Source organism: Sinocyclocheilus grahami, unplaced genomic scaffold (genome assembly GCF_001515645.1).
Source record: "Sinocyclocheilus grahami isolate Dianchi unplaced genomic scaffold, SAMN03320097.WGS_v1.1 scaffold76.1, whole genome shotgun sequence".
Classification (NCBI taxonomy): Eukaryota; Metazoa; Chordata; class Actinopteri; order Cypriniformes; family Cyprinidae; genus Sinocyclocheilus; species Sinocyclocheilus grahami.
In genome coordinates, this window is record NW_015505255.1 from 1,358,137 (window position 1) to 1,372,071 (window position 13,935).

The 13,935-nt window shown below is 38.5% G+C and overlaps 1 protein-coding gene across 1 annotated transcript in view; it reads left to right on the forward strand.

The window, feature by feature from the left end:
- The window catches only part of ccdc102a (coiled-coil domain containing 102A), a 44,571-nt gene extending 35,229 nt beyond the window's left edge, over positions 1-9,342 (forward strand). Inside the window, exons 2-4 of the mRNA XM_016273223.1 lie at positions 5,575-6,340; positions 8,713-8,930; positions 9,213-9,342. Coding sequence (XP_016128709.1) covers positions 5,666-6,340; positions 8,713-8,930; positions 9,213-9,342 — 1,023 coding nt within the window. The 5' untranslated portion in view covers positions 5,575-5,665. The remainder of the gene's footprint in view (positions 1-5,574; positions 6,341-8,712; positions 8,931-9,212) is intronic.
- The last annotated feature ends 4,593 nt before the right edge of the window (positions 9,343-13,935 follow it).

The window sequence follows — 13,935 nt, forward strand, 5'->3', positions numbered from 1 at the left end:
TTTCAGTGGTCTTCTCCAAAATGAACATGCATGAAGCTTAACAACACTGGTTGTATTACGCATAACCTCATCTGCGTGTAGTTTACATACTCTGTGCATATTGCCATCCAGGCATGTGATACTTCCTTGGAATCTAGGAAAATCATAAAAGTAAAAGTTAATTTTTTTTCAAGTTATTTAGTTCATTACCTAGACAATGGAGTTGTCAAATCACTTATACCAGGTAAAATGTGTGGTCGTTGAATACAGTTTTTTCAGAATTAATTTTTTTATTTTTTATTTAATAAATACTGATGTGGGAAAAGGCATGCACACTTTTGAATTGCCATTATGTGCTTGCAACTTTTAAATAGGCACATGGGCTTGCAGATCTCACATTTGATCTACTAAAAAAATTGATATTTTTTGCTGAAGAACAACTGCACATTGTTTTAACAATTTGCCTTGAAATTCCTCTCATAATAGAGCAGTTTTCTTTGGCTTATTTTTCGTGCTTTCAGGTAACATTTGCTATTTTCTCTCAAAGATCATCCTTTGTCTTGCAGTTTCTGTCTTTTTTGCCTCTGTTTAAAGTATTTTGTCTTGGCAAAGATTCTAATCGATTGCTTCGTGCTTAAGCTGAACTAGCCTTTGTATACACTCCATTATGCCTGTCAGCCACGTTCTGTTTTGGCAAAGGGTATTGTGAGCTTCCAGATGTTTCTTTGGCAGTGAAATATGACCTGAAATGGGCGAGTCAACTTGGTTCAATGGTGAATCAAACTGATGACAGCAAATTTGTGGCTTTAGGATTTCCTGTTGAGGGTATACACTAGCCTATAAGGAGCAGTTTTTGGGGAAAATAGTTGTGGCAGGATGGAAACCATTCAATCCTCTAATGCAGTTCATAATTAACCTCTGGCTTTGTAGTTTTGCTTTAAATATGATCTGTTCATATGTTAGGCAAGTGTTTCTCAATTTAACTCTGCTTGAGTGTATTTGAATTTTGAACAGCATGTTCAATAAAGCAAAATTACCTTTATGTCATAGATTTTTAATTCTTTGTTAAAGGGGTCATATGATGCCATTTCAATTTTTCCTTTCTCTTTGGAGTGTTACAAGCTCTTGGTGCATAAAGAAGATGACTAGATGACTAAAGTCTCAAATCCAAAGAGATATTCTTTATAAAAGTTAAGCATCGACCACGCCTACCTAAAACGGCTCGTTCTAACACGCCCCCACATACCTACGTCACTATGTGGGAAGATTTGCATAACGCTGCCCAAATGTTCACGCAAAGAAAGAAGGCGTAACTTTTATTCTCGCTGTAGTATAGTTGTTGCCGCTGCTGCCATGTCGTGAAGGCGCTGTGTGCATCCTTGTGAAAGCGAAACTACTTTGTTTGGCCTTCCAAAAGAGGACAATATCGCTTCGTCATGCCTGGAGCTGATCCATGCTGGTCGCTGAGGAAATACTTCAACTTCGCACTGTCGATCGCCGGATCGGCTTTCACTGTGGACGAAGCGGAGTCCAGCCCGGGGTCGTCACATGTGGTTGCCGCAGGCATCACAATATGGTAAGGGACGTAACATTTCCGTCACACGCTTGAGGAATTCGGCCAATCACAACGCACTGGATAGCTGGCCAATCAGAGCACACCTCGCTTTTTCAGACCAATGAGTTTTGTAAAAATCAATGCATTTCAGAAAGGCGGGGCATAGAGGAGAAACAATAATGTACAGTATGTGGAAAATAATGTGTTTTTTAACCTTAAACTGCATAAACACATTTCATTACACCAATTACACAAAATAATGTTCTTTTTAGCAGCATCATATGACCCCTTTAAAAGTCTCCTGCATATGTTGTGGTTTGAAGTCTGTAGCATATGATTCTGGTGTCCCCACCAGGCTTAACAAGCTTGACTAGCCAGATAAACCTCTTTCAACCACCTTTATCAGCTACGCTTTGCTAGACCAGCATCAAACCCATGCTGACCTTATAGCTGAATACTGTGGAAAGAGAGAATCCTCTGTTAATGTTTTAGATTTTTTTGTTGTTGTTGTTGAACTTGCAAGTGTGTGTGTATTGAAAGCATGTTTTTTTCCCCCTATTGTTAAAGATGTATTCATGAAATCCTCCCAAGGATGGAATAAGTTTACTTTTTTTGCTTTAGACAAAAGGCAAGCCTCAACCTTCAACCAAATCTGTCACTTTTCAGCAAGTTTTTGCTCTTCTTTTTAAATCAACTGCTCTTTCTTCTAGCTGTCAGCAGTATTGCAGTGGTTCCAGTTACACATTTTCCCCGCTCTCACTCTTTCCTCACCTCTTTCTCTTCATCCACTTGTCTCTCCATGCTGCTCATGTTTCTGCTGGAGATGCTGCTCAGATTGCATCATTAAGGTTAATCAGGATCTCCCGTGAAAGCCTCTGGAGCTAATTAAAATTCTCTGCCTCTTTCTCCTGTTTTCTCACTAGCACTTTTTTTTTTATCCTGTTTCACATCCTTGCAAGAGCTCATTGGCATGACACTGCTTTGCCTCCCAACATATCCGCTGTAGCTCACAAAAGAGACACCCACTGACATTTAGACTATACTATGTAGTCTGGGCTGATATGTTGATCCAGGATACTGATTTATTGTCCTGTTGACCCACAGTGGCAGCAGTTGCTGTTGTTTGCCACCAAAACCCTTGTGCACCCGCCCTGCTTGCAGCAAACCTAATAGTCTCGACATTTTTTTTTCCAGCTGAGCTCATAAAAAGGGGGCTTTTGTATGAGTAGTGTTTTATGAGGAGCCTATGCCTCTGTTTCTTGCCCCGCTACACTCTAAAAAATGCTGGGTTGTTTCAACCCAATGTTGGGTCAAATATGGACTAACCCAACTGTTGGGTTAAATTTTGGTTACATTTTTAAATTAGCTTTTTAACCCAACAGTTGGGTTAGTCCATATTTGACCCAACATTGGGTTGAAACAACCCAGCATTTTTTAGAGTGTATGTTCTAATGCACAAGTCGGCAGTTCCCAAAGCCACAGGCCCCACCCGTGAACCTCCTCTGGGTTTGAAAAGTGGTGTATGTGTGTGTGCTTAGTGCCACAGTTTACTGTACTGCTCTTATAAGGGAAATCTATGGAGGTAGACTTTGCACCAAAATAAATGTTTTAGTTTAGGTTAAAAAAAAACTAAACATTATACATGGTTTTTGTTAAACTACTAAGATAAAATCACCTACTGACGTTGTCCAAGCAAAGTTTTATCCAAAATTCTGTCATGAACATGCAAAGAAAGTAAACTGTGTAACTTTGGCATAATACAAGAAGGGGACTATTTACGTAGAGAGAGAAAAATAACTCACAGGAATTACATCAGTACCATGTATATGGACGTATATTAATGACAAAATTCTTTCATACTAAAATAAACATGCAATGGTTTGGAACTACGAAGATTAAAAAAAACATTCAGAGAACTTGAATTTTTGGGGGCTGCAATTTAACGTGTTTGTATATTTATGCATTTCACATATCATTTTGCCATTTACAAGATTGCATAATAAATATTTAGCCTACACTCTAAAAAATGCTGGGTTGTTTCAACCCAATGTTGGGTCAAATGTGGACTAACCCAGCTGTTGGGTTAAAAAGCTCATTTAAAAATGTAACCAAAATTTAACCCAACAGTTGGGTTAGTCCATATTTGATCCAACATTGGGTTAAAACAACCCAGCATTTTTTAGAGTGTACCTTCCAAAATTCAGTTCCAGAAGTTTTCAGATTTTCCCAAAATGTTCAGTCCATTATATTTTGCTTTACAAATTTGTTTTCATAGACTTCCATTTTAGGTGTCAAACAATGACAACATTTCTTTAATTCTGGAACGGACTGCTTAAGATAAATGATTACTGGTCATGTCTGCATGTAATAGTACATGTACCTAAATTGTAAAGCACATTTTGCCTGTCACATGATGTTTTCCTAGAGACATTTTTTGGCTCAGACAGACGACATGCTCAGTCACATAGAGGGCTGTTTAAAAAAAATATATAATACATCTAATCATTGTTCACCAAAGCCAGCGCACTGTGAAAAACAGCCTCACACTTTTTACATATACAAACACAAGGTCCTACTCCCATAAGCTGTAGGGCTGTAACTCTCTCCTCACAGCCGATGAGAGATGCTGGCTGCTCTGACTGAAGCTTTTTGACCTTGGAACCTCCTCCTTTGTCACCCTGCAGTCTTTTAAGTAAATACAGCCTGTGTGTGGGAGTGTGAGAAAGAGAGAGCACTTGTAAATCAGAACTGCACTGAATTGTCATGGTGTGGTTTGGATTGTTCAACAATGTCAATGTTATTGGCCATGTTGCACTGACATGTTGATGGAGTTCTTTTTCTCTTGTTTGCTCTCATTGCTCCTGTATGTCTTTGTCATCTACTGACTTTATATGTATTCTGGTTTTCAGAGCCAGTCTTGGTTCTTTTTTTTGTTGTCTTGTCTGTTATTTTATTTAAAAATAAAAATAATTTTTTTTTATTGCTCATAAAATAAAAATGCCAGAGTTATACTGATGTCATAGTGAAGAAAATTATTAAAAAGAAAAGAAATAAACCATAAAAAGAAAACCCCAAGTAGTTGACTCTCCAAAAACCTTCAGACATTTGTTTAAAAAAATACTTTAAAAATAAATGCATACATAGATGAAAAAATATGTGTGTGTGTGTATATATATGTATATATATATATATGGACAGTGGGGCTAATAAGTATTTGATACACTGCCGATTTTTCAAGTTTTCCCACTTACAAAGAATGGAGAGATCTGTAATTTTCATCGTAGGTACACCTCAACTGTGAGAGACCGAATCAAAAAAAAAAATCCAGAAAATAACCTTGTATGATTTTTTTATAATTAATTTCCATTTTATTGCATGAAATAAGTATTTGATACAATAGAAAAATAGAACTTAATATTTGGTACAGAAACCTTTGTTTACAATTACAGAGGTCAGACGCTTCCTGTAGTTCTTGACCAGGTTTGCAGACACTGCAGCAGGGATTTTGGCCCACTCCTCCATACAGGTGTTCTCCAGATCTTTCAGGTTTTGGGGCTGTCGCTGGGCAACATGGAGTTTCAGCTCCCTCCATAGATTTTCTATTGGGTTCAGGTCTGGAGACTGGCTAGGCCACTCCAGGACCTTGAAATGCTTTTTACGGAGCCGCTCCTTAGTTGCCCAGCCTTAGACCCAGCCACGACCCATCTTCAATGCTCTTACTGAGGGAAGGAGCTTGTTGCCCAAAATCTCGCAATACATGGCCCCATCCATCCTCCCCTCAATAAGGTGCAGTCGTCCTGTCCCATTTACTTTAGTTGATTGTTGCCTCCCATGAAGATTTAAACTTTTCTTGAAAATGGTTTAATTTTTTTTTTCAGAAACCATATGAATAATAGTTTTTTTTTCTTTTAAAATTTTCCCCCCACAGACTCTATTATTGCTATTGATCCTTATAATGTTTTGTGACTGTTATAATGTTTTGTGACAGGATTTTGAAGTTCTCAGTTGTTTTCTAAACCCCTCTTTTTCTTGCTTCACAGAAAACCATCATGTTGATGTGGATCATGGCTTCCTGATCAGATCTTCCTGACCACTATCTTCTCTTTCCCTGGACTCATCATTGGCTCAGTGATGAACCACACACCCAGTCCCCACATGACAGAGGCCGCCAAGTCTGGGGCGGGCTTGTTGTGCGGCCTGGGCCTGGGCCCGGATCGGGTGCGCTCCCCGGACAGCCTGACCCACACGCCCAGCCCGTCAGGGGGAACGCCGAGTTCCAGCCCTCCTCTGCTGCTGTCTCCAGGGCTGGGCTGTGATGGCGGTGGGGACTGGGAGAGCCGCGAGGAGCTGCGTCTGCGTGAGCTGGAAGAGGCTCGGGCGCGGGCGGCTCAGATGGAGAAGACGATGCGCTGGTGGTCGGACTGCACGGCCAACTGGAGGGAGAAGTGGAGTAAAGTGCGGGCCGAACGCAACAGGGCACGGGATGAGGTCAGGCAGCTGAGACAACGTCTGGATGCCCTTACCAAAGAACTGACAGGGGCACGGCGAGAGCGTCAAGAGCTGGCGGCCGAAAACGAACAACTGCGCCTAGAGGCCCAAAGAGTCCGAGCTGAACAGAACTCCCCAGCGAATGCTTCCACTGCACCAGCATCCAACTCCTCAACTGCCTCCACACACTCCAACCAGCCACGGGAACCAGACATCAAGCAGGACAACCAGGATGAGGAGAACGTGAGAGATGGCCCAGGCTCTATAGAGCAGGAACCTGTGAGAGATGTAGACACTGACAAACCAGACAAGCAGAAGGTGAGTGTTAAACTGCATATTTTCAGAAAGGACTAGTTGGTGGGTTGCCTGGTAATTCACCTGACCCCAAACTGACACTCAAAAACAGCTACATGGAGCAAAAAACATGTGCTACATGTGGTTTTGGAAACTTACAGAGGTGCAGATATGAGCTGTGTGTCATATGATGCTCAAATGCTCAGCTCCCTTCCAAGATTTGGCAGATTAACTCGCACCTCAACTGGAATTGTCATTTCAAATGTGATTAGACTTTTCAGTTTAATGGACTTTACCATGGTTATTACTTTAGTCACTTTAGTGGTTTTAGGTGATAGTCACAAATAGAATACAGCTTGACTTTGTTTACTCGTCCATATAGAAATTCTTTGAGGCACTATTGTAAGCAGGCTATGTGAATAGTGCATTTAGAGACTCGCACCTGTAAGTAAATGCAGTTGTTAATTGTTAATAATGTGAACACACACATAAATAACATTTCATGAAATCATGCTTTGCGTTTCACTTCTGCAATTGAGTAAGATTGTGATCATAGCAGCAGCGAACAGTACTAAAAAGTTCTCTAGTACCTCAGGTCACTTTTTTGTGGATGCGCACCCATATTCGGAAAATGGCATTCACGTCATCTAAATGAACCGAAGTCTGACATCAAATGAACCTGGGTGTGCACTAAAAGTGCTAGTGAGAAAACGCTTTCTAATATAATATGATGTGAAAACTTGTCACACCTAGTTAGAATGATACCATTTTAAAACGATACATGATTAAAAGCTAGACACTCAAACCACACAACAAACCTACAGAATAACCGAGGCTGTTCACTCTGGACACAGGTAGACAGTTGTAAATAGGTCAGCCACAGACCTGGTTCAGTGCATTTCCCTGTGATTTCATTACCTGACTCTGTGCTTTTTGCTTGTGCTATTATTAGAACCACCCCTCTCCCGGCACAACCCCCTATGTGTTTTACCCATGGGGCCACAGCCAGGGGTACTGCAGCAGTTCCCACAACCCAGAAACCCCATTTTCATTCCTAGACTCGCTTGAGCATCTGTTATTTCCTTAATGCATTTTAAACTAATCTTTCAAGAGAATTACCCCTCACACTAATGTGGTTTAGTCTGCTGTGCGTATTAGCATGCACCTCTTTTTTTTTGGTTGGCAAATAGATGTGAACACAGCGCACCAGCAGAGAGAGGCAAGGAAGAATTAATGTCAGTGTCAAAACTGACCTTCAGAGTCTCAAGCATGATGGATGTATATTTCTGCACGGATATCAACAGGGGGTATCCTAGATAGCTAAAGACTCTCAGACTCCTGTGAACACTGAACAGTGACAATTACCTGCTGAGAGCAAAACTGGTTTGGGCTTTTTTTATTATTCAGCACAGAAATATCCACCTTTTTATAGTAGTATCGGGCTTCCTCATTCAATCTTAGCTAAGGAAATAAATAATAGTTAGCGTAGTCTGACTCTCACTGGATTGTTTGATACCATCCCATTTCCTGATCTGTTTCCACACACAGGCATGCTGAGTGCTTCCACATGTAGAACTCTATCTGTATTAGTATGCGTTTAGTTCCTCCTGGTGGCAGGGAGGTGTCATTGCGCTTTTATCTCAGTTACTCAACTGTGGCCGTTCTGGGATCGCAGCATGTTTCGTGTCTCATTTCTGTCTCCTGAGGCCCATGTCTTTGATATGTAATCCCTACTGTGTGTAGGAAGGAAAGAGGAAGGATGGTGCATTGAACTGTAAAGCCGTTTTTTATTACTTCTCCAAAGAGCTTGTGAATTTCATTCATGCACACAGGAAATAAGGAAAAGGTGCAATGTGATATTTGTTATGTGAATGACAGAGAAAATGCCTCTTCTGTTGTTTGGTTTAATAAGGAGAAAAAGAAAACATGAAAGTCTTGTTTTGTTTTTTTTTATTATGTTTTTCATTTGTTTTCTTTGTCTTGGAACATTGATTATGGCAGCAGTTCTCAGCTGGTTTCGCTTCACAACCTAGGTTGTACATTGGCAAGTCAACACAGTATGAGAATTGTTTATCGTACAAAACTAAACAAAAATGTTTTTAAAAATGTTTTTAAGTTAAAATATTAGGCTCTCATTGTTTATCCTTGTTTGTAAAAGACCTCCTAAATGTTTTAGTCTGGGTTCAGTTTTCTTTATGCAATTTTGCTTATGGTCTTCGAGGATGAAGGCATGTCACGCAACCTCTCCTTATTGCCATCTTTTGGCCAGCTGCTGCCAAGTAGCAAATTAATTTGTCTACCCCCATAAACACCCCCACACAAGAATTTTAACTGTGATATTCAAAATTCTTGCTTTCTTTCTTGCTTTTTTTGTCGTCTTTCTTTCTTTGTGTCAGGAGTTGGAGTTATTGGAGGCTCTTCTCAGGGCAAAGTCAGAGGCTCCAGACTCTTGGGACATTCGCAGTGCCAGTAGCTTGCGCTCAGTTCTCAGTCGGCAGGACCGGAGCAGACTGCTGTGGGAGGATCTGGCTGCCCTGGAGGAGGACTCTAGCAAGCTCAACGCTCTCCAGCTGCGCCTGGATGAGTCCCAGAAAGTCCTGCTGAAAGAACGAGAGTAAGAGATCATTGTCCAGGTGGAAAACAACACATGCATGAAACAGACCAGAACTCAACAAATGAAATCAAAGGCCTTTTAGAGCTTCTCATAAAAATGACAGGGTGAACATAGATGTATCCTTCACCACCTATGATATACAGTGAAGGATACACCTATGTTGACTTTATAGAAATCACCCACTGGAGGCATCTCAGTAGACTAGACCTTTTGAGAACGGCCTGTTTGGACTCGATGATGATTTATGTTGTGCATGTCAAACATGTCATGTGTCTCTGTCAGGGATAAGCATGCACTCATTAAGAACATCGAGAAGCTGGAGGTGGAGCTGAGCCAATGGAAGCTCAAATATGAGGAACTGAACAAGAGCAAACAAGAGGCCCTAAAACAGGTGAGGAAGCTTATTCTGTAGACTTTTACAAGATGCAATACAGCAATGAAGAATCATCTCAAATCAGAGCAACATAACCCCATTTTTATTTTCCTGGCAGACTCTCTTAAAGTGGTGTGCCTGTTAGGGATGAATGATAGAATGTTCCTCATATATTTGCAGTGATATTACTGAGAAACAATGACTGTTAGATTGGAATTATAATTCCTCTGATTGCAAAAAAATCACCATTTTGGTTCATTTCAGTGCAGTCATAAATATATCAAGTTATAAATATTGAGATATATTGAATATTGTCAAAAAAGTTGGACAATATTCAACAATATAATATGAATATTTTTCTAAATCATATAGCCTATTGTATCATGAAAATAATTCTTCAGGAACCTGCAATAAATTAAACTCAAAGCCAAATAGCTTTGTAGCAGCTGTGGAACATTTAACTTACTGGCTTCATTTATTGAATTATGGTATTTTAAGCAATTTGTTTTTGCTTTTGGGCATCAAGTCAAGACACCAATTGCTGAGCCTTAATAGTCAACATTAGGATTCTGGCTTCAACGCTGTATTTGTTATTTGTGGGTCGTGTTTGATTTACAAATAACAGATAAATTGCTGAAGCCAGGAACATTAACACATGATATTCTCATGAGGAACTGATCTCCAGCAATTCCGTGTTAAAAGAGCATGAAATCCTTGGCCTTTTGTCCAATTTCCTCTGGGCAATTTATAGTCAGAGCTTTCATCAGTAGGAAGAATGCATGGTGAGTGCACTGGGGTGAGTGCTCTGGTGGCCTGTTCATCAAAACCCAGTACTTCTCCTTCACTTCCAGATGTCATATTCTAGCCTTACAATATCCTCCAAATACAGTCATATGTGCTTCAGAGACATAATAACTGGCAGAAAGTTCGACACACCTACCCTTTCTTTGTTACTTTTCTAAAATGTGGAAAATAAAAATAATAATCATCAAAACTATGCAATAAACAGAATTATGCATTAACCAAAATCTTAAAAAGTCTACAACGGTCTTATATATTTTTTTTTAGTTGTTAGTTGTTCTGCACTCTTTCTTCTAACTTTATAATGTAATTCCCTTTTAAACAGAACTCAAGAAATGCTCAAGAAATATTTGTTATTATTAAATTGGAAAACAATTCGGCTAATTGATATTTTCCAATTGAGAACCACTAACGTTTAGAGGTTTTACTGTGATATTTAAACCTTTCTTTCTTTCTTTCTTTCTTTCTTTCTTTCTTTCTTTCTGATGAATATAAAGTTTAAATGGACAGCATTAATTTGAAATAGAATTGTACCAATTTTGATCAATAAAATGTATCTTTGCTGTAATAAAAAGTATTAATTTCTTTAAAAAAAATAAATCTGACAAACGTTTCTTTTCCGATGGTGGTGTATTTTTTTTTTACTAAGTTTTAGTCATTTGTGTGAACCTGTTGTATCTATATTTTGTTTAATTGTATATAAGCATGAATTCTGTCAAGGCGTTCAAAATTTCTTACTAACAATATACATAAACACAAACTTATATTTGTAATGATGTGTTTGTTTGTTTTTTTTTAAACAAAATTCAAGTATTTAACCAGAAACTTTTTAAAGATCATTACAAAAGTGACAGTAAATACTTTTAGATATAAATGCTGTTCTTTTGAACTTTCTCTTCAAAGAATCCTGAAAAAAAATGTATCATTGTTTCCACAAAAATATATTAAGCAGCACAGCTGTTTTGAACATTAATAATAAGAAGTGTTTCTTAAAGGTACAATATGTTTTCACCGCTAGAGGGCGCGTATTCAAAACAAACAAAGGCGTAGTTTGATGATGCCGTGAGTGTGGAATCATGGGAGTTGTCGTCTTCATCCCCACAGCCGACGCAATCCGATGGGACTCAGGCAGAAATCATGTTCATGGATGAACTAATGTATTAAAGATTTATTAACATCGTAGTATGAAGCAGAGTGAGGCGGAAAGGCGTCGAAGTGAAACGAGGCCGCTGAAGCAATTGCTAATGAGAGACAACAGTGACACACGTCTTGAAAGCAGCGGAGCTTTTATTATGCCACACTTTAGCGCTTCTGCTCCTTCTGGTCGTGCGTATGTGGGGTAAAGCAGCGCTGTTTTATCCAACTAGATACGTTTGAAAGTTCTGTTACATTGCTACTCTGTGCGGTCGTCACCTGTCTAATAAAATGCACAACATATTAAAGCATCTTTGGTGTTTCCATGTTTTCTACAAAACGGAAATCGAGGGGTTATGACGTCATTGTCAGGCGACACAATGACACTATAGACACGCTCTCTGTCACTAGTTTAAATTGCTTATTTCTCTGGATTTAAACATTCTTCGAAACATTTGGGATAATGTAAGTACACAAGTCAGCAAAATATATAACACTGTTCTAGTGGTTTTTGGATATTTTAATAAAAAAATCTTACATCTTAATACAGCGTATTAATAGGATTTCTGAAGGATCATGTGACACTGAAGACTGGAGTAATGAAAAATTCAGCTTTACAGCATTACAGGAATATATTGTATTTTAATGTATAATCAGTTATTTGAAAGTGTAATAATATTTCAGAATATTACTGTCTTCACTGTATATTTGATTAAATAAATGCTGCCTTGGTGAGCTGCTTTCAAAAACATAAATAAAATCTTAATGATTCCAGACCTCTGAGTGGTAGTGTGAATTATTGCATGAAGTAATGAATGCATAAAGAAATAAGTTTTCACCCCATAGGTCAAAAGTTTAGAATCATAAAATTTTTTTGTTTTAAAAAAATAATAATTTTCTTATACTTACTTAGTTTTTTGGACTTAAGAATGGAATTGAAGTTTTGAAGTTTAATTGAACATCCCTACCTTTAAGCCTGGATCATGGCCCGTTATAACATAGTGACTGGGTGCCCATCTGGAAGGCTACATGTTGATTTGAAAGGGATTCATCGGGTTGGCCGAGGCTCAATCAGAGCTCTCAGTCTGACACTGACAGTGCCGCTTGCACAAATGCAGGTGCAGGTCGACACATCACACACACACACACACACACATCAAAAAGGCTCCAGGTGAATCGTGCAGGTGGAAGTTCTGCTATTGGTTTTGCTGTTGTCTCTCTATGTGTTTTGATCAGGGACTCATGGTTTTGTTTGGGCAGGTGACCTCTTACAAACTTCAAAGCGTGTTTGTGTGGGGCTAATACATGATGACGCTTGTGTTTCAACAAACAGAAATAAAATGAGTAGGCCTCCATCCAGATGGAGGAACGTTAGCAAAACAAGACTTTTTTTTTCCTAAAGGGTTTATTGAGTCTAGAGTAGGCAAGCTTTGAACTGGAGTTAAAGTCTGTCTCTTGCTCCCAGATCAAAGAGAAGTTTGTCTTTCTGAAGGTCAGTTTAATACCATAATTTTTTTTTTTTTTATCTCTCCCGGGCTCACTTCTTTCGTAATTTTTCCATTACTCTCTCAGCAGATCATTCACACTACTAGTCAAATGTTTGATAAACCATATTATAATATCTTATCAAATGTAGAATGTAGTAATAAAGTCAATAATGAAGTCATAGGCTCACTGTATTTTTTAAGATTTGTTAGTGTTTTTATATTCTAATCTGTGAAGCTCTTTAACCTGCATTCTATGCAAGAAAAGTGCTATCCAAATAATTTTATTGTTATTGTTATTATATTATTATTATTATTATTATATCTAAGGAAGAACATAAATGGAAGTATGGGAATTGTGTAGTGAAGTAATAAAGAAAAACTATTTTATTATAGTTTTATATATATTTATATATATTACTTTTATTATATTAAAAAAGCACGATTTGCATTTATATATTTTTATTTTAATTATTCTCATTTATTTTGTAAAAATGTTTTTTTTTCTGATCTTTGAAGCCATTTGAGTTGTATTGTATATGTGAAAAGTGCTATTCCAATTTTAATATTTATAATCTTTTATTTTTATTATTATTTAATCTGATTAAATGGCATCTATTGAAGTTTTGTGCAGTAATATATATCTATAAAAATATGTAGGCACAATTTGAATTTACGTTTGTCTACTAAATTTATTTCAAGCATAAAAGCAAAATACTTGATCAAAAGGTTTTGAAGTTCATGGAAACACATCATCTGTGAGTACTGTCATCTGTCTCGTTCTCTCTCCATATACAGATGTGCTCTTCACGTTCTGTTCAACATCTCTCCTTAAACTCCTTCAACATCTGGCCAGCCGCTTGCTCATCCACACAGGTGTTTATCCCTCCTGCTCTGATGGCATAGAGACAGAGTTCATTCACCAATCACAATGATTAATGAGCCTATATTGGCTGCTCATCTGTTGCTGTTGCTCCCACTTTCTGATGGAAATGCGGTAAACCGTATTGACAGCCAATGTGGGAGCCCATGTGCTCTGTTTTGCCTCTTTGGTTTTGGAAGCAGCATCTGAAACAGTGTGTGTCCTAGTGTGTGTGTGTGTGTGTGTGTGTGTGTGTGTGTAAATCAGCAGTGTGCTACATCTGGAGTAAGCCAGTGTGAAATGAATTGTCTTGCCTTTCAGGTTCTGGGCTGCTTCTCCAGAGGTTTTCCA